Here is a 23,330-nt window from a genome sequence, read left to right as displayed (position 1 = left end):
ATGCTGCTGTTCGTCTCTTTTGCACCACTAGAAGAGCGGACCTAGGTAGGTGCCATTTCGCACACATTGCCTTTGTCTCTGTGATTATTAACAGAGATCATTTCACACACCCTCCAAGTAAGGGAGGAATTGCTTTACTTACTTATTATATCCTTCTGTGAGTTAACAGAGGTATTGCACTCTGCCATAGTCTGCAGCAAAGTCTTTGCACGGTGGACCCTGACTGTCTGATACTCCTTTCGGTTATTATCAGACAGCCCCCCGTAACAGTCAGTCTGTTGGAGAACTTGAAGGGAGAAGTAATGATCCTCTGGGAGAAGCTGCGACTTCTCAGAGAGAGACCTGGAGACCTGTACTAATTTTACCCTCTGTTTTGTGGATTATGTTATGGACCGTTTGATTTGCTTGGAATAAATGCTTATTGGATTGTACAGCCATCTCTCGCTCTGTTGATTGTGTGATATGGGAGAAGGACCCCATCACAAACATGTGTAATTGCAATAATTTTCTGGGAAAAATATTTCATTTTCTCAAACAATTTCAGGAAAGCCAACACTTTTAGCTATGACTATAATTTTTTTTTATTACAAACATAATTGTACGTTTACATTTACGTAAATGTAAATTCGTTCATCAATTATTTACAATTTTATGACCACTTATAAAATGTGCACATTGTGTTGGATTGTCAATGCAACCCTCTTCTCCCACTCTTGACACACTGATAGCAACACTGCAGAAATAATGCTAGCACAGGCTTTCAGTATCCATTGTTTCAGATGCTGCACATCTACTATCTTCACAGCATAGACAATTGCGTTCAGATGACCCTAAAGATAAACGTCTAAGGGGATCAGATCGGAAGACCTTGGTGGCCATTCAACTGTCCCACGATGACTAATCCATTTTCCAGGACACTGTTCATGTAAGAATGCTCGGACGTGACACCCATAATGTGATGGTGCACCCTGTATTACTTTTTTTTACATTTATTCTCTTCTTCTCCTTCCCTCCACATTTCTTCATACACTCTCTCTTTTATATTAATTTCTTCTCTACACCGCATACAGTCACAACATTCATTCATATATGCCGGTCCTTTTCCCCTCCCACTATTTTGAATGTGTTTTCCAACCTCTGAAATGGGCCCCAGCAGGATATTTGATTCTTTTTGGATTATACTTATAATATACGCTCTACTCCAAAAATAAGTTCTAGTTGCATATCATACTATCAAAGTAACCTGAAATAAATCATGGGCAGCCCTATCAGGATATGTAACTTGTATTGGTGTATGTTGCCCCGTTTTGTAGTTATAAGCAATGGAGGTTTATAGTCACATACTGGCTAGTTAATGAAAAATGAATATTCACCCCTTCCTCGCCCACCCCTCTGTGCCAGAGTCAGTGGTTGAAACGTGTGTTAATGAAAAATGGAAAGTGTGTTAATGGCAAAATAATATTTAACTCTTCCCCAGCACGCCCCTCTGTGCGGGCATCAGTGATTGGAACATGTGTTAATGGCAAATGAATATGCACCTACTTCCGCTGTTAATATCCTCCCCCACTTTGTGGCGGTATCAGTGCTTCAGTCAGACTGCCATATTACTGCCCAAGGATTGCATCGCATTCCTTGGACTGGCCAGTGGCTCTTCTGACACGTGCAACTCAGTGTGTATTTCCATGCAGCATTCACGCTCAGGTAAGGAGAGCAGACAGCCAGTCCGAAGATATTTTATTTTGTGATCCTCAGACAGTAATATGGAAGTCTGACTAAATCACTGATGCCGGCACAGAGGGTTGGATGGGAATGTGGGCAAAGAATGGGGTGAATATTAATTTTCATTAACAGACGTTTCAATCCCTAATGCCAACAGAGTTGTGAGCGGGAATATGGGAGTCACGTGTCACGTGTCACGTGTAAATAAGCTTTTTTTTTTCCCCCTGCTATTCTTAATGAAGTAGTAATTTTTCACTGAACCTTGAGAGAACAAGAAGCACAAGTTAAGGGGGCTTTACATGCTACGACATCGCTAATGCAAACTCGTTGGGGTCACGGAATTGGTGATGCACATCCGGCCGCATTAGCGATGCCGTTGCGTGTGACACCGATGAGCGATTTTGCATCGTTGCAAAAACGTGAAAAATCGCTCATCGGTGACATGGGGATCCATTCTCAATTATCGTTACTGCAGCAGTAACGAGGTTGTTCCTCGTTCCTGCGGCAGCACACATCGCTCCGTGTGACACCGCAGGAATGAGGAAGCTCTCCTTACCTGCTTCCCGGCCGCTATGCGAAGGAAGGAGGTGGGCGGGATGTTACGTCCCGCTCATCTCTGCCCCTCCACTTCTATTGGGTGGCCGCTCAGTGACGTCGCTGTGACGCCGCACGGACCGCCCCCTTAGAAAGGAGGCGGTTCGCCGGTCACAGCGACGTCGCCGGGCAGGTAAGTATGTGTGACGGGTCTGGGCGATGTTGTGCGGCACGGGCAGCGATTTGCCCGTGTCGCGCAACAGATGGGGGCGGGTACCCACACTAGCGATATTGGTACCGATATTGCAGTGTGTAAAGCCCGCTTTAGTCAGTATGGGACTGTAAGCTGTGTATAGCCAAACTAAGTTTTTGCTCCTAGTGCAGGAAAATCAAGATTAACCTCTGCCTACAGTATATGAATGCATAAATGGTTTACTTTGAGTATCGGGGGTGACAGACTTTAATAAATATTATTTATTATATTGATCAGTAAATAACACTATACTTCTCAATCTCTTACAATCCTGAATTTGCTATAATGTACCACGCATTTGTATTAAATATTCACATTATTCTCTCCAACTGAAGGATTCTTTTAACTAGATAATTTATTGTGAAATGTCTCAAGTTTTACAGTGTTGTTCTGTTAGGTAAAAAGCTGTCATATATACATCATAAAAAAATATTACTTGTTAATTCCTCTGTCACATATGCCTAATAAATATCACCACTCAGCAGCCAAAAGTGCATTCTTTTTTATGAGTAAATGACACATGCCCTGACTTTCAACATGTCAAAACTTGGAGATGAGCACTCCAGGTGGACATTTTTATGAACTGCATCCTAGAGTTAAAAACTTTGATAAAAAAAACTCAACAACAACAAACATTTGTATTGTGTATTCAAAAAGCAGTAGTATATAGTTTCACTTTAAAGGGAATCTGTAACAGACTTTCATCTTCCAAACTATTTATATGTGTATGTAGCTCTTTTAAAGACAAGTCCAAAAATACCTTTAGGCTGAGACCACACGGGGATTTGTGCGAGTCCTCGCATGACACTCGGCACACGCTCACAGCACCGCGGGAGCCGAGTGTCATGCAAGTGTCACGCGACTGTGGTCCGATCGTGCATTCAGACCGCAGCTGCGGATTAGTGGGCGGCACTGTGGAGGGTGCGCCTGCGCTGTGGAGGAGATCACCTGCTCTGCGGAGGAAAGGGAGGGATTTATCTCCCCATCTCCTCTATTGCCAGCTTATGCGAGAATCGCACTGCATTCGTGTTATACTGGTGTAATGCGAGTGCAATGTGATGTTTCTTTCGCCCCCATAGACTTGAATGGGTGCGAGTGAAACGGGATCGCATTGCACCTGCAGCATGCTGCGATTGTTCTCTCGGTCCAATTAGGGCTGAGAAAAAAATCGCTCAAGGGAGCTGCCCCATGGAGTAATACTGGTCTGATTTTTTTTATCTCATTCCACTCGCTCTGTATTACTTTCCGTGTGTGCTGACCCTTACATGGACAGTTTGTTTTTCTGTTACTAAGGAATCAGCATTTGAATTGAAATGCAACTGAGGCTGAAGAACTATTTGTAGATCTGAAGCCTCTGTCACTCCAGCTCGATTCCCCACTCACGGCCACCTCCTCATGATTAACCAATAGCCTCTGTGCTATGTGACTACAGGCATATAAAGTGTCTGTTAGTGCTCATTCACATGACCGTTCCATCTGTCCTGGTCAGTTTCTGTTTTTTTTGTGGACCCACGGACAGGACCATCTTTTCAATGTCTTTTGTCTAGGATTGGATGGCACACGGAAGCACTTACGTGTTCGTCCGATCCTACAAAAAAACACATCCGGTACCGTATGTCCATTCTGTTATTATAACAGAGAGTAGTAGAGAATGGGTTTCACAGCCGCGCCAAAAGACTACTGGATTCTTCTCAGATTAATGTTTCTTTTATTTCATAACAGGTCAAGTCTACGCGTTTCAGGAGAACACAGCTCCCTTCTTCAGGACAAACCAGCAAAGAATCATCAAATCTGCTGTATAGAGAGCCTATACACCATTATATACCTCATGGAATGAGGTCAGAGCACACCCACCTGAAGAAGGGAGCTGTGTTCTCCTGAAACGCGTAGACTTGACCTGTTATGAAATAAAAGAAACATTAATCTGAGAAGAATCCAGTAGTCTTTTGGCGCGGCTGTGAAACCCATTCTCTACTACTCTCTGTTATCTGCCTCTTGGGGACCGCTGCCGGGACTTGGTGTTACATGCTGCTATAGGTGTTGTGACTGTCACAACCCGAATTGGTGAGTAGGATTATTCTTTGCTTCACCCTATATATATTGGGGTAAGACCCTATTGCGCTTTCTTTTTCCACAGTTTTCACTTATACATTCTGTTATTATGGAACATGTCCTATTCTGTTCCATAATAACGGACCGTGACTCAATACAACTCAAAAGGGCCAGTAAAATCCCCAGAAGCCGCATGGAAGCACTTCCATGTGACCTTCGTCAGGTGCCCGTGCAGTCTGTGTCCCGATCCAGCCCCACGGCTGCACACACTGCAGTGTGTCAGCATTTGCCCACACTTGCAGTGTGTCCGCATGTGCCCACACTGGAATGTGTCCGCATATGCCCGCACTGCAGTGTAGCATCTGCCCGCAATGCAAGTAGCCGTGGGGATGATGAGCGTTGCCGTGAGGAGGTTAGTAAAGTTCATTACCTACAGTGATGAACTCCTGCACTCCTGACGACAGCGCTTGTCACTGACAGCCGCGTTCTCATATCACCTATGGTGGGCGGCTTGAGACTATGACTAGCGGTGACGTCACGATCTGAGAATGCGGTGGGCATAGAACTCAGTGACCCGCGCTGATGTCAGGAGTGCAGCGGCTTCCATTACTGCAGGTAATGTACCTCGTTAACCTCCTGAAGTCAGTGTTGGTCATGGCCTGCAGTGACCTCGGCTGATGACCTCGGATGACCTATTGATGTTAGCTCAGGTCACTGCACTGCTCTCCCAGCCAATGGGGAACATTCTGTTCTTCATTGACTGGGACAGAAAGTATGGATCATCGTGGGACCTCCTTATTGGATTATGCCAGACCCGGATTTATCTTTTCTTTTCAATAAATTGATGAAAGAGGCAATATGTTGGGGAGTTTTTTTTCAAATAAAAATTTGTTTGTTGTGTATTTTTTTTAATTACTGACTGGGTTACTGATGTCGGGTATCTGATAGACGCCGTGACATCAGTAACCCCAGGGCTTGATGCCAGGTGACATTATACATCTGGTATCAACCCCATATATTTGCCACTGCACCAGCGCATCGGGTAGAGCTGAGGAAAAGCAACAGGATTTTCACATCTAATGGATGCTCCACTTCTGTGGTGGCTGCGGTCTGCTATTCTTAGGCTGAGGAGGGTCCAAGAACCACGGACCTCCCTAGTCTGAGAATACCAGACCACAGCTATTTGCTTTACCTTGGTTGGTGATCAAATTTGGGGAGGACCCCACGTTTTTTGTTTTAAATTATTTATTTAGTTTAAAAAACCAGCGTGAGGTGCCTTCTGTTTTGGATTACCAGTTAAGGTGAAGCTGCCAGCTGTGGTCTGCAGGTTGTAACCATCTGCTGTACTCAAGCTGGCTACAAAAAAATAGGGGGGCCCCACGTCATTTTTTTTAATTATTTATTTTTTGGCTAAATACAAGGCTAAGCACCCTTTAGTGCCACATGGAAGGCACCAAAGGGTGCAAGATTACAAAATACTGGGGGAGAGGGACATTATATGTCTTTCTCATCTATTATCTATCCCTCTAGCTATCCCTCTATCTATCTCTCCATTCATTCATTCATTCATTCATTCATTCATTCATTCATTCATTCATTCATCCCTCTATTTATCCCTCTATCTATCTCTCTGTCTCTCTATCTATCCCTCTATCTATCTATCTATCCCTCTATCTATATCTAGCTATTCATCTATTTATCTATCTAGCTGCTTCTATGTTTTGCGGTCCACAAAAAAAATGGAAGGCACACGGATGACACACGGCCTGTATACGGAACGGAACGGATGCCACACGGATGCATCCGTGAAAAAGACGGACCGTGTTTTACAGACTGCAAAAACGGAACGGTCATGTTAATGTAGCCTTAAGCAGAGGAGGGGGTGATACTGGGTAGGCAATAGAGCTGGAATGACAGAGGCTTCAAATCTACAAATAGTTCTTCAGCTTAATTTGCATATCCATTTGAATTCTGATTTCTAAAAACTAAGGAATAGACTTGCCATGTGAAAATATTGCTGGTCATGTCTTCGAGAGAGCTATGTGCATACATAAATAGATTCCTGTTAAAGGGAACCTTTCAGGTGCAATATGCACCCAGAGCCATGAGCAGTTCTGGGTGCATATGTGCATATTGCTAATCCCTGCCTGACAATCTCTGTATCTAATAGCATAGATAAAGAGATCTTTAGAAAAAAATATTTCAAAAGATCCTTTATAATATGCTAATGAGGCCAGTGACTAATCTCAAGGGCATTACTTCACTTGGCTAGTTGGCCCCCATAGTATGCTAGCCTTGTGGGCGTGCTAACATGCTAATGAATGTGCCGCGTCAGAGGAATTGTCGATCTCACTGATCTCTGCTGCGACCATGCCCCATGCTGGATTTCAGCTCAGTGCGCATGATCAAAAGTCCTGGACTTCCAGGCCTGCGCACTTTAAAGCCGGGTGTACGTGTCCTGGCTACAAACTTGTGTAGTGTGCTTGACCGGAAGTCCGGGGACATTCTAATCATGCGTACTGAATCGAAAACCAACAGTGGCAGCAAAAGTGAGAGAGACCATCCGTCTGACGCTGCGCATTCATTAGCATGTTAGTATGCCCACAGGGGTGTGCTGACATGCTAAGGGGGCCAACTAACCAAGGGAACTAATGCCCTTGCGACTGGTCCCTGGCCTCATTAGCATATTATAAAGGATGTTTAGAAATACGTTTTCTAAAGATCTCTTTATCTTTGCTAATAAATACAGGCACGATTAGGCAGGGATTTAGCAATATGCACCCAGAACTGCTCGTGGTTCTGGATGCATATTGCACCTGTTAGGTTAACCTTTAAGTTGTTATCCTGCCAGTCAATATCTTAAGTTAAGAGTTTTGTACAGCTTATATAAGATGTCTACTTTCAGATCGAGACCTTTCCACAAATATTTAATCCTTCCTGGATATCATGCTCTTAGCCGAATTACAGGTCTTTACAGCCCAGGATTTATCCATAGTTATATTAGGGCACCCATAGACTTCAATGGATTTCTAATGTGTACCTCTGTATGTCGCAAATTTTATACACTGTGCTTTACTGTCATATTCTATATGAAAGCAGCAGAAATAAATCACGGCACTCTCCATCGATCCCTCATTAAGGAGCTATTTTCCATAGGTTGAGACTCTCACTACAATACAGCATGGAGCATCACACAGTTATATAGAGAGTGCCTATGTCCTGAGTGACAGGGGACATCATGTTACACCAGACAGCTCTACCAAACATGCATTAGTCATTACATTGACTCTGCCTATTAAAGGGTTTTTGCCATCTTCATAAATGGGTATTGTCGGATAGTGCAACCAATTTTGCAATTTACTGCTAATTAAAAGTTTGAGCACCTCTTAAAATATTAACATTTTTTTCTTTTTTTTGTTTACATTTTATTGCTTTAGAAACCGACAACTGCTGTTATATAGCAGAACCTGTGCAGTGCTTACAGGCTCTTTTCTATTTAGCTTGTAAGCACTGTTTTTAAGCTGGTGAGAATCACTGGAGCATGCTTTTTACTTGCTAATCACTGGCAGGCTTAAAGGGAATCTGTCACTAGGTTTTTCTTCCTCATTTGAGAACAGAAAAATGTAGGTACAGAGACCCTGATTCCACCAGTGTATCACTTATCGACCTGTTTGCTGTCATTTTGATAAAATCATTGTTTTCCCTGCTGAATATTTAGCAGGTATTTGAATGTTGATCCCTGTATAACCCCTCTCACACTAGTGACTGGCAGCTCTCTGCCCATGTAAAGTGTATACAAAAAGCTGCCAATCAATGGTGGGAATGGGGCTATACAGAGTTCATGAATAAGCTTGACTACTGGCAGCATGCCAAGTAGTCCTTTTAATGTTTATCTCCTGCTGGTTAAACAGTAATTTAATACAAAAATTACAATAAGCAGCCAAATAAGTGATACATCGATCAAATCAGGGTCTCTGTCTCTACATTACTCTGTTCTCACATTCGGTGGCAAAATCCTGGTGACAAATTCCCTTTAAGAGCAGTGTTTACAAGCTGGACAGCAGCAGTGGTCAGTCTCCTAGGTAATTATCTGTAAACAAAAGAAAAGTGTTAATATCTCAAAAATTGTTGCAGATTGAAATGAGCTGTGAATTGTCAAACTGCTTTTTTATATATGCAGTATCTAACCAAATCGATCTATAAAGATGGAATTAACTCTTCAAACTTGTAAAACCTCAAAAACCACGAAGGGCCAATCATTTATATGATGTTTTTTGAAATGTAAATTACATGAGTTAGCTTATAAACCTGAAAATTGTGTGGATTTTATTATAAAGACTAAAAATTTACATAGATCACCACCAGCAATGTCTTAGGCCTCTCTCACACATCCGTGTGGTCCGTTTGCAGTATGTGTGACATGTTTGAGGTCCGTGTGACACCCGTGATGCCAGAGAGAAAACGGACATGTTGGTGTGAGAAACACACGGACACACGTAAGTACGGAACGGACACACGTTTCGTGCGCAAATACTTACGTGTGTCCAAAACCAAAGGAATACCTAGGTCTACGTGTGTATGTGTCTCCGGTACGTGAGAAAACTGCCAAACACGTACCAGAGGCACGTGCGTGTGAAGGGGGCCTTAAAGTGAACCTGTCAGGGTGTACTTTGTTTAATGGCCAGTCACACTTTGCAGTATTATTACTATTACTAGGAAACATTAGTGAAGTATAACTTGGGAGGTAAAGGGCTTTAATTTGGATGCATTGTACCCCTTACATTGCCTTGGCATAAGCCCATACAATAATGTGTACCACCAATTGCCACAAATTTTGATTATATTTGGTGGCATGTAAAAAATAAAAAAGGGTCTTTTTTGGGTACTGATGGTTGCTTACCTGCTCAATGGCTTCTGTGGCCTCCAGAGCTGGCTCTTCTGCACCAGCCGCTTCTTCTGGGTGTGCAAAGTCGTCCTAAAATTTGAAAAATATTCAATCACACATAATCCACTTATGTCAAAACTCTATGACCATTATAGATAGGTCTAGAAATATATACAGGAGAAGCAGACCTTGAAGACTATGGAATCACAAAATGTTAGAGTTAGAAAGGACCTCCAGGGTCATCATTGGAAGGGGCCTCCAGAGTCATTGTTGCAAGGAACCTCCAGGGTCATCGTTGGAAGGGACCTCAAGGGTCATTGTGTCCAATCCCCTGCTCAATGCAGGAGTCACTAAAGCCGTAAACTTCATTAAGCATGGAAGTCTAATCAATCACAACCCCTTTTATGTGTCATACATGGATGGCAAGGCTCTATTAAGATAGAGTCCCGATGAGGGACCCCCACCACATGACATCTACATGCTCTTACGATCGGATTAATTGTCCCAATCAGAAGTCCACATCATTGTGTTTATAAATGTTAAAATGATTTAGCTTATTCTTTATTTTCTCCTTTTGAGATATAACACCTGGACCTAAAGGACACAATTTGGTAAAATAATGATTGATCACTGATACAGTTTAATTCCACCAATACATTAAATATCCCAGGTAATCGATATGAGACATATGAGCTGCTGTAGGAACCAGCAACTAAGGGCACTCATCTATACCCTTGTGACATTACAGTGACCTATAGATTCCTAAATCAGATGAAACCTGGGGCAAATATTGTCTCAACTGCCCCAGCCTTGTATCCTAATTACCCTGGCTAAGACAAAAGGAATAGACACCCAGCAACAAGGGCACGTGCCCCGTAACCCCTGCCTGACATGCATGTAATACTTAATGTTTAGAGTAATAAAATGGCTTAAGGGGTGCTTCACACACAGCGAGCTCGCTGCCGAGATCGCTGCTGAGTCACGCTTTTTGTGACGCAGCAGTGACCTCATTAGCGATCTCGCTGTGTGTGACAATGAGCAGCGATCTGGCCCCTGCTGCGAGATCGCTGCACGTTACACACAGCCCTGGTTCGTTTTCTTCAAAGCCGCTCTCCTGCTGTGACACACAGATCGCTGTGTGTGACAGCAAGAGAGCGACAAATGAAGCGAGCAGGGAGCAGGAGCCGGCGTCTGACAGCTGAGGTAAGCTGTATCCAAGATAAACATCGGGTAACCAAGGTGGTTACCCGATATTTACCTTAGTTACCAGCCTCTGCAGCTCTCACGCTGCCAGTGCCCTAAGGGTACCTTCACACTTAGCGATGCAGCAGCGATCCGACCAGCGATCTGACCTGGTCAGGATCGCTGCTGCATCGCTACATGGTCGCTGGTGAGCTGTCAAACAGGCAGATCTCACCAGCGACCACTGAACAGCCCCCAGCCAGCAGCGACGTGCAAGCGACGCTGCGCTTGCACGGAGCCGCCGACTGGAAGCTGCGGAGACTGGTAACTAAGGTAAACATCGGGTATGGTTACCCGATGTTTACATTAGTTACCAGCGCTGTGTGCAGAGAGCAGGGAGCCGCGCACACTGAGCGCTGGCTCCTTGCTCTCCTAGCTGCTGTACACATCGGGTTAATTAACCCGATGTGTAATGCAGCTACATGTGCAGAGAGCAAGGAGCCGCGCACACTGCTTAGCGCTGGCTCCTTGCTCTCCTAGCTGCTATACACATCGGGTTAATTAACCCGATGTGTACAGCAGCTACATGTGCAGAGAGCCGGAGCCGGCAGCACAGGCAGCGTGAGAGCTGCGGAGGCTGGTAACTAAGGTAAATATCGGGTAACCACCTTGGTTACCCGATGTTTATCTTGGATACAGCTTACCTCAGCTGTCAGACGCCGGCTCCTGCTCCCTGCTCGCTTCATTTGTCGCTCTCTTGCTGTCACACACAGCGATCTGTGTGTCACAGCAGGAGAGCGGCTTTGAAGAAAACGAACCAGGGCTGTGTGTAACGAGCAGCGATCTCGCAGCAGGGGCCAGATCACTGCTCAGTGTCACACACAGCGAGATCGCTAATGAGGTCACTGCTGCGTCACAAAAAGCGTGACTCAGCAGCGATCTCGGCAGCGAGCTCGCTGTGTGTGAAGCACCCCTAAGACTATTCTGAAGTGTAGAAAGGAACAGAGAATATCACTATTTTTATCTAGCACATAGTAGATGTTTGTTACATAGATAGAGTGTGTATAGGGATTGTAAATATATGGGTACAGAGATAATATAGGGCAGATATCACAACTTGCTGCTTTAGAATTACTATTATGTGATGAGCAGAATGATAATTGCCATAGCTCCTTTATTATGTCTGGTATGCCTCTGATTACAGGTTGTCTCTGTATATGACCTATTCATCATATAGCTCTTTCATTCTTTACACCCTTTTCATCATAATGCTGCACCTTCACATTATTCGGCAAAGCTTCCCTCCTGTACCTGTTTTTCCAGAACAGACTAGTTTTGCTGAAACTTGACGTTCCCATGTAAAGATAATAGGGATGGAACAGGGAGTCATCCTATAGGATTTCATCACTACCTATCATACGATCATGTGTCAGCAGGACAAGCTGCACTTTATTAGACCTTCAAATATATACTGTGACTTGCATGTAAAAGATGAATATAAACTTTTTTTTCATATTTCTTGAATTTTGGTGGATTGTAGACGATGTTTCGTCAAGCTTATTCTATACATCTGATGTGCATAATGATCTCTGTGTATGCTCAGTATCTAACAGACCGCTGTTATAAACTTCCATAGCCATGCCAAGGTCTGAGCCTCTCGTCCACTTTATGGCAGGTAAGCCTCCAACTAAGCACATAATATGTGGTCTAAAAATACAGAGCTGTTACTCAGACCCACTATGTTCTATGGTGAGAACAGAGATGCCGAAAACCTGGATTCACTATACAAAAAAATCCATGGCTAACCAAGAATACTGATCCACACTTCAATGGAGTCTAAAACTGAGATTAGTATTCCATACAATACTGACCTCCATGAGTATAACGAGGGCTAAATTATTTCAGATGTACAGTATATCTGAAGACTCCATTAACCTCTATGTCAATAATATATACTTGTAGGCTTTCTATATGATGCAAAACATAGGAATTTAATATTTGGTGGATGCTCCAATTATATTACATTTATGTAAAATACGAAACCTGGTAAAGTTTCATTGTAATTACTTAAGTTGAGCACTTGCACCTTATTGAAACCCCTTTGGTGTATAAGTGCATTATGTACAAAAGTGTGGACCTTATATACAAAATCATTCAGCTAGGTCAAGGGTTGGCTAGCTTTTTGTGCTTGGAGTGCTAAATTAAAAAACAAACAATAAAGAATTAACATGCTATAGAAAAGTATCATAGCACACACTGCTATGGCACATACATTTGATATAAGGCCAGCTGTTTACTTGTGTGGTGGCACACCAATAGAACTTAGGTCCTAAATATAGTGGCTTACCATGGAGGAAAGGCCATGTTCAGTGACATCCATGGTGCCAGGCCTAGTGTCCTTTCATACACTGACTTCACCAGCAAAGTCCAAACTACAAATAGTATCTAAATAATAGGGGAATTGTCACAGGTACTGGTGAACACAGACCGAAAACAATATATGGGCCCTTTTCAGTAGAAATGGGTCTCCCAACCTCTTGGATCCTTGTGTGACTGCACAGGTTGCATCAATTATATGTCCACCCCAGGTCACAGGTTTAGCATTATGGCCTAAGAGCTTCAACTTATACCTTAGGTAGTGTAGTTGCTGCTGGTACCTAACATTAGAGAGCAGTGGATTGTGGCAGCTTGGAAGTCAGTAACAGTTTATCAACCTGAATGTTGTTTCTGTTTTAACCCTAGAATGCGCAACCATCGAAATCAACCATAGAAAACAAGTAACCTAACAGGCCTGCGAGGCCCCAGGCAGTGTCAGACTGGATACCGGAGGAATCTCCAGTAATGCCAGGCCTGGATTCAGGTACCTGCACTGAACACCGGAACTCTCACCTGAGCTCCAGAATACAGCCTAGACTGTACCGCGAGCGCCGAGTGATTGATTCCCCGGCGCTTGTGGTTCAGTTTATGATAGCTGCAGACATCCCAGGCTGATCTCCGGAGTTCAGGTGAGAGCAGGTACCTCAATCCAGGCCTGGCATTACTGGAGATTTCTCTGGTAGCCAGTGCGACGCTGGCCCCAGGTATGCGTTCTGGGGTAAAAGGACAGGACAGTTTTATGAAATGTTATTAAAGTGGTTTTCCAGATTTTTAAAATAGATGACCTAACCTTAGGATAAGTCTTAAATATTTGATCGGTGGGGTATGACTCTTGGGCATGAACTCTGTGAAGAGGATCTTTTCATTGTTTCCGTTGCCATGTACTACACAATGGCACAGGCATGCACTATAGAGGTGCTGGGCTTTACACAGCTTCATTCCATTCACTTGAATAGCTCATTGATCTAATATTGATGGTCAATCCTAAGGATATGCCATAAGTTCTAAAATTCTGAAAAACGCCTTTAAGAATACGTACATATACTCTAAACTAAACTTGTGGGTTGAATTTCAGTAAAGAGGGCAAGTGAGCCCTATAAGGGCGAATAAGCCCATGACAATCTGGAGGGGGCTAGGGTCTGAAGGGGTTAATGTTTGGAATGCAGAAGTGTGCATTCTATGGGGTTATGGGATTGGTGGAAAGGGGGCAGTTGTGATTGGGGGGATAAGGTAGGAGGCTGGCTGATCAGGGGGGTATATAGGTGGGGTGAGGCAGTGGTTACCTCCTCTTGCTGCAGGAAGATCAGCGTGGCCACATGCTGCTGGAAGTGCTGGTGGTCATCATCATCATCGGGAGAGCTGCAGGATTTCTGACTTGGAGGCCCTGATGGAGATGGTCCGGGGAGCCTCTGGAGTGCTGGGAGTCGAGGCACTGCGTGAGCAGCTGGCTGCAGTGTGCGCTCCCGGTCCGGCGGTGCCTGATCCTGCACCTCGGCCTGAGCTGCGCGCTCAGGCTCGCGGCCACCGGAGCGCTACTCCCCAGCTGGGGGAATTAGAATACAGTTATGGAGCCCCCTCGGGGACCCTCCGGGACAGGGGAGCCCGCGGATGTTCCCTGGTTCCCCTCCGGTCACCGGGAGGAATCCGCGTCTGTGACCCCGCGAGCCAGAAGTGGGCGGAGCTACACTGAGGCCTCCTTCCAGTTCGCGGCCTGCAAGGACCTGGACCAGCCGTACGGCAGCCCAAGGTGATGTGCAGGCCGGGGGGCAGAGCCCAGCTTGAGGTGGCAGCAGTGGAGACTCCCTGCAGGCCGCAGGGGAGCCGCCCGCGGCGGAATCGGCAGTGGGCTGGAGAGAGCGAGAAGCCAGAGGACAGCAGCCAGGGAGGAGGGGATGGTGGCTCCTGCAGTCGGCAGGGCCACAGACTGCAATCAATGGTGACGGTCCCCTCCAGCGGGGATCTAGCTGGAGGGCGGACCCGGCAGACGGCGGACTGGATAAGGCCTTCCTGCAGCTGGCAGGGAGGGAGACCTCTGAGGATGGCCGATGGAGCGGTGGCTTCACAGATGGGCAGTGATCCGGCGAGGGCTGATGGCGGCAGGACGCCGCGTCCGTTAAAAAGGCGGACGACCAGCAGGAGACAGTTGGTGGAGCAGGGGCGATGACCGCGGGGGTTGATGGCCGCCGGGTGCGGTTTGTCCCTCCGAGGGTCCCCCCTGAGGACGCCAGCAGCACCACGGATTCCGCCGATGAGGAACGTCGAATGGACGCATCTGGAGGAGAGGAGCGACAGCAGGAATATCTTGTCACGGCTGCTCCAGGATCGGACCAGAGGCAGCCCGGTGAGAGATCATCAATTGTGCATAATGTTGTGGGTTCTGGGGGTGGGGGGGTCGGTTGCGGCTGTAAGTACATGTTTCAGGGGTTGGTGGCAAAGTGATCGGGAGCAAGCGGGTCCGTGTTTCCGGCGGGTGCATGAGTGGGCCCCACTGGGGCTGGGCAATCGGTTGCAGTGGTACAGAGTGTATGTGTGCTTTGAGAGTCCGCTGGGCGTCCATTTGAAGAAAGAGGTGAGGGAAACAATTTGGAGGGGGGAGTATGGGGAAATATTTTCCCTGCTCCCCCTGGAGAAGTTTAATCTCGATTAAAGTTAAACTAAGCGATTCAAAGAAGGAAAAAGAGGATGAGGAGAAGAGGAGATATAAGTTCATCCCCAGAACCTTTACTAATTGGCTGAAAACGTTTGCCATACTAGCTAGTATCATCAGAGAGAGGGAGCCGGAGCATTGCTCTGCCCCTTTTAGGCTATATGGATTCCAGTGGGGAGGCATATCGAGTGTACGGAGGTTTGGGGTGGTTAAGATATGATGAGCAGTTCCGGCAACGGATGGCTCTGCGTCCTGGCCTTAGATGGGACCACAAGGATATATCCTTGTGGATGCGAATGATGACGGCTCCAGCTCACCCCTTTCATGGGGATGCCGTGATCCCGGGTAGGAGCAACGGGTCGCCGGCTGGCAAAAGAAAGGGGGCATATTGACAGTGTAATGAGGGGCACTGCAAGTTTGGGGCCTCGTGTCGGTTCAAGCACGAGAGTACCGGTTGCTGAGGTGCCCACCTCTTGGTCAGGTGTTTTAAAAAGAAAAGGGGAAGTCAGGGGAAGGGGCTGGAAAGAGGGAGGATGCCAGTGAAAGTAGAGGGATACTTCCCTATCTAAATAGGTATACGGATGTGCAGGCGGCAGGGTTATTGCGTCACGGTTTTGGTTGACGGTTGCAGGTTCCCGTTTGTTTCTAGGGCCCCAGTTTTTTGCCCAGGTATTTGAGGTCTGCAATGGAACACCCGGAAGTTGGGAGGGGCAAGCTAACTAAGGAGGTGGAGCTAAGTCGGATGGCGGGTCCGTGTAAGGACCCTCCATTCCCTAACCTCAGGATTTCGCCATTGGGGGGTTGTGCCCAAGAAAGAGCCGATGAAATTCAGGCTCTTACAGCAGTAATCTTACCCGGCCGGGTTGTCGGTTAATGATGGGATCTCACCGGATCTGTCCACAGTTTCTTACATTTCATTTGCTAGGGCGTTTGAATTAGTGCGAGCGGCAGGACAGGGGTTGTTGATGGCGAAATCAGATGTGGAAGCGGCTTTTCGCTTGCTTCCGGTCAATCCAAATAGCCATCATTTGTTGCGGTGCATTTGGAATGGAGAATATTATGGGATCTCTGCCTGCCCATGGGTTGTTCTATTTCATGTGCTTATTTTGAAGCATTTAGTTCCTTTCTGGAATGGGGAGTGCGGGACGTGGCAGGAGTTCATTCAGTAGTTTACTATCTGGATGATTTTTTGTGCGTTGGGTGGGCGGGTTCCTCGGTTTGTTCCTTGTTATTGTTTACTTTGGAGCGGATTGTGCTGAGTTTTGGTATGTCGTTGGCAAAGAAAAAAACGGAAGGACCAGTGACGGTTTTTATGTTTCTTTGGCATCGAAATTGATATGGTTGCCATGGAGTGCCGGCTGCCAGAAGAGAAGTTGGTGGATTTAAAGCGTCTGTTAGAGCGTTGTATCAGGCAAGAAAGGTAAGGTTGAGGGTTTTGCAGCCGGTGTTCAGTAAATTGAATTTCGCATGTCGCATTATGCCGATGGGGCGGATATTCAATAGAAGATGGGCAAGTGCGACCTCAGGTGTCGTATCGCCAAATCACTTTGTTAGACTGGAAAAGGTGATGAAAGGGGACTTGCTGGTTTGGGACTCCTTTTTTGACAAGTACAATAGAAAGACGTTGTGGATGAGTATAACAATGTCCTATAGTCAGCTGGAACTGTTTACGGATGTGGCAGGAGCAGTGGCTTTTGGAGCGATTTTCAGACTCACTGGGGTGTTGGGGAGTGGCCACGGCTGTGGAAGGAGAAGGGGTTGGTAAAAAATCTGGCGTTGCTCGAACCCTTTCCGATTGTAGTGGCAATCGAGTTGTGGGGTTCAGAATTTGTCGGAAAAAAGGTTTGCTTGCACTGCGATAATATGGCGGTGGTGCATGCTATTACCACTTTGTCAGCAAAATCACCCCCAGTATTGGGGTATTTAAGGCATTTGGTGCTGCGCTGCTTGGATTTCAACATTTGTGTGGTGGCAAGGCATGTGCTGGGGGTACCAAATTGGGGTGGCTGACGCACTGTTTTGATTTCAGTGTCGCAGGTTCAGGAGACTGGTGCCGGGGGTGGACGAGGATGGAGAACAATGTCCAGGCTGGCTGTGTGATCTGGCATCGATGTCCCTTTCGAACGGATTAGGAGATCGGTGACCGAGGTCACTTGGTGCCGATATCAGTCGGTGTGGAAGAAATGGGAAGAATTGGAATGAGAGGGTTTAATGGGGCCTGGTTACAATGGACGGGTGTTGGGGGTTTTGACGTTTGTTAGCTGAGAAGTTTTGGCGGGCCGATCAGTGTCGGTGATGGGACACAGGTTGGCGGCACTAGCGTTTTTGTCTAAATTGCACGTGGTTACAGATGCTACAAAAGATTTTCTGGTGCGGCAAGCCATGGAAGGTTTTAGGAAAGGGCCGAGGGCTCGGGACACAAGAAGACCAATTTCTATTCACTTGTTGGCACTTATGGTGCGTTGTTTGGGCGAGGTGTGTTCATCACAGTTCACAGAATGAGCAGGCATTGTTTGCGGTGGCGTTTGTTTTGTCGTTTTTTTGGTGCTTTTCGCATTAGTGAATTGATTAGTCCTGCAAAGCAGGTGGCAGGAGGCCTTTTAATAGGGGATGTGGGGCTGGAGGACGGTCGAGTTGAATGTACTTTGCACCGTTCCAAAACGGATCAGATGGGTCGTGGACATTTGACGGTGTTGTATGGCATTCCAGGACACCACTGGTGTCCGGTTGCACAGGTGGCAAGTTTTAAGGATGCGCGGGGGTTACCCTGGCTCCTTCCTGAGGCATGAGGACGGGTCATCGTTGTTCAAATTTCAATTTGTAGCAATATTGAAGTCTTGTTTGGCACGGGTGGGAGCAGTGACAAGGAATCGAGTGAGGGCGAACGATTCAGTTTGGAGGTTAATAGGGGATGTTTAATGGCTGTGCGGCATGTGTGTTTTTTCTGTTCTTAATGGTGTTTATAAGCTTATAGGTGTGTGTCTTGTCTGTGTACTCGGGCACTCCTACGTGTACTGGGGGGCGTTGCGGGCGGACGTGCATACGGACGGTCGACAACTCGGAATGGCGAGAGAGGAGGCGCGAGTAAAATGGATTGGGATTCGTGGTTTGATGTGGGGGAGAGTATGCACGGAGGTGGCATATTATGCTAGGGTTGACCAGGATCCCAATGTTTTAATTTACATGCGGGAGGAAATGATTTGGGAGTGTGGGCAGCCAGAGATTTGAAGCGGAAAATTAAGTTGGACCTTTGGCTAGTGTGGTGAGAGGTATCTCATGTGGTGAGGTATCGTTATCGTCTGGTCAGATATCGTGGCTCGGATGAGTTGGCGTTTTGCCAGGTCAGTCTAGCGGATTAACAGGGCATGTAGCACGTTGAACAGGGCGAGTGGCCAGTTTGTGGCATGGAACGGAGGCTTTGTCGTTCGGCGCAGGGACTTAGAGGAGTCGTTGGATCAATATTTGCGGCAGGATGGAGTTCATCTCACTGATATTGGTTTGGATCTGTGGATGCTCGGTTTGCGGGAAGGTTTGGAGCATGCAGTGGGGGTGTGGAGGGCCCGGGCCATGTAAGGGGTCACGTGGCCGGTCGGTGGCGGGGGGATAGGTCCGTTGTCAGAGGCTGGGAGTACCGATACTCGGTTGGTGGTACGAAGTCACTCAGGGGTAGTGGCTTCGTAATACATTGGGAAGTTGTGGGCGTAGGTCCTGCAGGTTTGGGGGAGGGGTATTTAACGATGGAACGTTAATACCTCTCACACCTCGGGTCGGTTTTGGTCACGGCCGAGGTGGTCCCTTGGGCTGGTTTTAGGATACGGCCAGGGGATAGGAAGAATTGGTTGCTTCTGGGACGGACCTATCGGTGTTTGGTTTGTGGTGTTTGGAATGTATATATATATATATCAGTTATGGAAGGGGCGGCATGTTGAGCCGTGGGAAAGATATATATGTATATATATACTTGTTAAGTAAAGCTGTGGCCATTCGTCCAATGGAAGTTGTCTTGCATTATTTATAGATATAGTAATTAAGTGGGTATAATTTATGAAGACAGAAGTATCCCTCATAGAGATGTCAAGGATTAGACTGACTGCATCCTGTAGACAGATTACCCTCAGTAAGTTCTCTCATATAATCAGAATCTGGCTATACGGCCCATAAGGCTAATTCCTACTAATGAAGCTAGAGGTGCAATAAATTAAAGAGGGTTCTTTATCGATACATTTCCTTAAATCTAAGCACAAATCTACACAGGGTAACGGCTGAGGTGCAGTTTTATCTACAGGAACTATTTTCTCTTAGGCTACGTTCACATTGTGTTTGTCATCGGGGCAGGGTTTGGAAAGAATCCTTGATGGGTCTATTCACTGTGATGAGGCAGATGAAGGCACTTTGTGCTCTGCCTGGCCTATGTTTCAGCAGTGAAGAAAACCCTCCTGGTTCGTACATGAATGTTGTACTTTCTGTAAAGAATCCTTTCATTACCTGTAGACCAAGGGTGTAACTACAATAGGTGCAGAGGTTGTAATCACACCCGGGCCCTGGAGCCTAGGGAGGGTTCAAATGTCATTTTGTCTTCTATCAAAAGATCAATGCTAATAAATACTTGCAATATTTGGTGGCCCCGTTGAAGCTTTTGAATTGAGGCCTGTGAGCTTTAAGTTTCCCCACTGCTGTAGACTGTAACTGAATCAGCCTTGTCTACATCAATGCTGACTTCACCGCACTAGAAATTTTTGATCTGTATTTCCTTATGTTAATGTTAACCTTAACCATAATGATCAGACATATGCCTATAAGTTTTATGGAAATATTCATTTATACTTTGATTATTGATTGACTTATCCCATTTCATCAGAATGAGGACCATCTATGAGCGGTGGGACAAGACTACATGTTTCACGTCCATTTATCCTGCGTGTTTCAGTGTAAGCCATTTCCAACTAGTGCTACAACACTGCCCTCTAGCGGCTGAACACGCACTGTGCACTTCTGGCAAAACTAGGTCTTCGAATCTTGGTGACAGTAGCTACATTTTAGTTTTCTAATTTTGGAAAAGCGTGTTTCCTCTTCAGTAACTGATTATTGATAGCATCAGTTATATGTAACGTATATTTTTGTTAACCATTTCCCATAACGAAAAGTTTGCCATCTGCAATAATTATGCATGAGGCTATTTGATTACATTTCCCTATTTAGACAAAAATACCAAGATGTAGATTTCTGAGCCCAGATGCCCCAATGTAAAATCTGCCTCAAAGCCCCCGCCTACCACGTTTACCCCTTTATGACTAGGCAATTTTGCACTCTTGCGTTTTACTCCACTTTTTCCAAGAGCTAATTTTTTTATTTTTCTGATGACAATCCCATACCAGGGCTTGTTTTTCGGGCTGTGTGCTCTTTGGAGTGTGGGAGTCTTGCTTTTAGTCGACCTTTTTATTGACGCTATTTAGGGGTTAATACAATACTTTGATCGCATTTTTTATTGCCCTTCTTGGAGTTGCGGTGACCAAATCAAACACACAATTACAACGTTTGGATTTTTTTTTTACAGATGTCCCCATGTCAGTTAATTAAATTTAGATTTTGATAGCTAGTATTTTTATAGATATAGTAATACTGGCAATCTTTATTTATTTTTATCTTTTTATTGATAATGGTAGGGGTCCTGCAGACTATGCGCTTGTCAGAGATTGCTAGTAGTATTGACAGGGTTAACAGCAGTTAACAGAGCTCTGATCTCTTCACTGCTGTCAGAGGCAGATGCTGATTGTGTCACATCATACAGGGGGACCCTACACTGGATCTACCACTATGTCTTGTGTCAGGAAGAGGTTAATGTAATATTGGAGTTTTTATGAAGGTGAATAAACCCTTAGGACCCCTTAGAAACCTGGCCTTGGTGTGACAACACCTCTGATCCTTCTGTATCTATTCCCCTGCATAATGCTCTATATTGATCTTCTATTGATCATTCCATATACAGTAGATCCTGTGATTTATCATTCCTATGAGTAACTTCTATTCTTCACCTTTCTTACAACGCCGGCTGAAGATACAATGTTTTCTGCTCCTTCTACAGTCTTTGATGCCACTTGGTTTGCACCGGTGACTACTGTTCCTCCCACCACGTTGGCTTGTTCTTTGGTCTTTTCAGCAACTAGAAATGACAACAAAAGACATGAGGAGTAAATATTTGAACATCAGCTTCCTCCTGCCCAGCAGGACCTTCCCCTGAATGCAGTGTTTTGACTATCGATGATTTCCCTTACTTCATTAGTCATTACCAAAGAAGTCACAAAAAAACACTGTCTACAAACAGGAGATATAAAAAGAGCTGACATTTGCTTAGCTGTAAAATGTCTAAATATACTATGTAGGACACGTAATAATGGGGGGAGCCCTCCAGAACATGTACAAACTCATCCCCTACCTACGAGCAGCGTGACCCTCTATCACCTAGTGCATCTACATTAGTGAGAACCAGCTGCTGGGTCACTGTGCCCTTATAAATAAATAGATAAAGGGATATGCAAGAATTAGGCCGTCCAGTCTGCTGTGTGGTGTTTGCTAGGGCTGCAGTCTTTATCCTACAAGCCAAATCACATACAGTTATTTAGGTCAGTGCCATTTGCCTGGATTAGCTCTACCATGTTAAATATATAGGTCCCAGCAAATCCAACATAGATGCAGATATTACCCTAATACTTCAATAGTAATAATAATGCACACATTCATATTGCTTCCTAATTGAAGTGTCCTTATTAGTGATGAGCGAGCACTATCATCGTCGGGTACTCGGTACTCATATGAACAGTTGGACGCTCGGACAGGTGCGACTTGAGTACATTGGAGGTTAATGGGGAACTTGAGCGTTTCTTCCGGAAAATTGCTCAAGATCCCCATTGACTTACATTATACTCAGTACTTGAGTCGAGCCAGTACTCGTATCCGACAGCTCTTTACGAGTACCGAGCACCTGAGCATAGGAGTGCTCACTCATCACTACTCCTTATCTCTTTGCAGACAAATTATGACATGTAAAACAATACAAGCCATTTGCACCTACAAGATGGCCCATTTCTGGAAAACATACAGCCGTGAGTAGATTCTATTAATATTTGTCCCCTTGGTCTTGGGTTCACTTCTTCTTTAGGTTTTACAATTGCCCCTGACCATATTATGTTCTTCCCCTGGATCAATCACACCCTTCTTAGGTTACTTTCAAATCAGCGTTTTTTTAACTGCGGCATAAATGGACTTCTTGCAGCAAAGCCGGATCCTTTACTAATGCGTTGTCATTTCACTGCATTTGCATGAGGCACACACTGGATCCGTTGCTTTGCGGTATTTTACCTTTTCTCCTCGGTCAAAATACTGCATGTCAATGCATCCGTTGGATTGCAGCGGTACCTGCAATGTATGTCAATGAGCTGGATTCTGCTCTTCCGGAAGTCACCGCATTCTGATAGGCAGGATCCCGTTTTCTGTACTGAGCATGCCAAGAAAGCAGTCTGGCATGGTCAGTACAGAAATCTCTCTCTCTCTCTCTCTCTCAAACAGAAGACGGGGATCATGGAGGGGTGAGAGGGAGTAATAAAGATGGAGTCCCTAAGTGTGTCTGTGTATTTATTTCTAACAAAGTATTTTTTCTCTGTGTGATGTATTTTTCTTAACCCTTT

General features: G+C 45.4%; 1 protein-coding gene across 1 annotated transcript in view; it reads right to left on the bottom strand.

Moving 5' to 3' along the window:
• The window catches only part of SNCG (synuclein gamma), a 37,303-nt gene that overhangs the window by 5,441 nt on the left and 8,532 nt on the right, over nt 1–23,330 (bottom strand). Inside the window, exons 3-4 of the mRNA XM_075349002.1 lie at nt 21,681–21,808; nt 9,459–9,533 (exon numbers count right to left, since the gene is read on the bottom strand). Of these exons, the coding sequence (XP_075205117.1) occupies nt 9,459–9,533; nt 21,681–21,808 (203 nt within the window). The remainder of the gene's footprint in view (nt 1–9,458; nt 9,534–21,680; nt 21,809–23,330) is intronic.

The sequence above is a fragment of the Anomaloglossus baeobatrachus genome, chromosome 5, assembly GCF_048569485.1.
Source record: "Anomaloglossus baeobatrachus isolate aAnoBae1 chromosome 5, aAnoBae1.hap1, whole genome shotgun sequence".
NCBI lineage: Eukaryota > Metazoa > Chordata > Amphibia > Anura > Aromobatidae > Anomaloglossus > Anomaloglossus baeobatrachus.
Note: the sequence above shows the minus strand (reverse complement) of the source record. Positions and strands in the feature narration are given on the sequence as shown.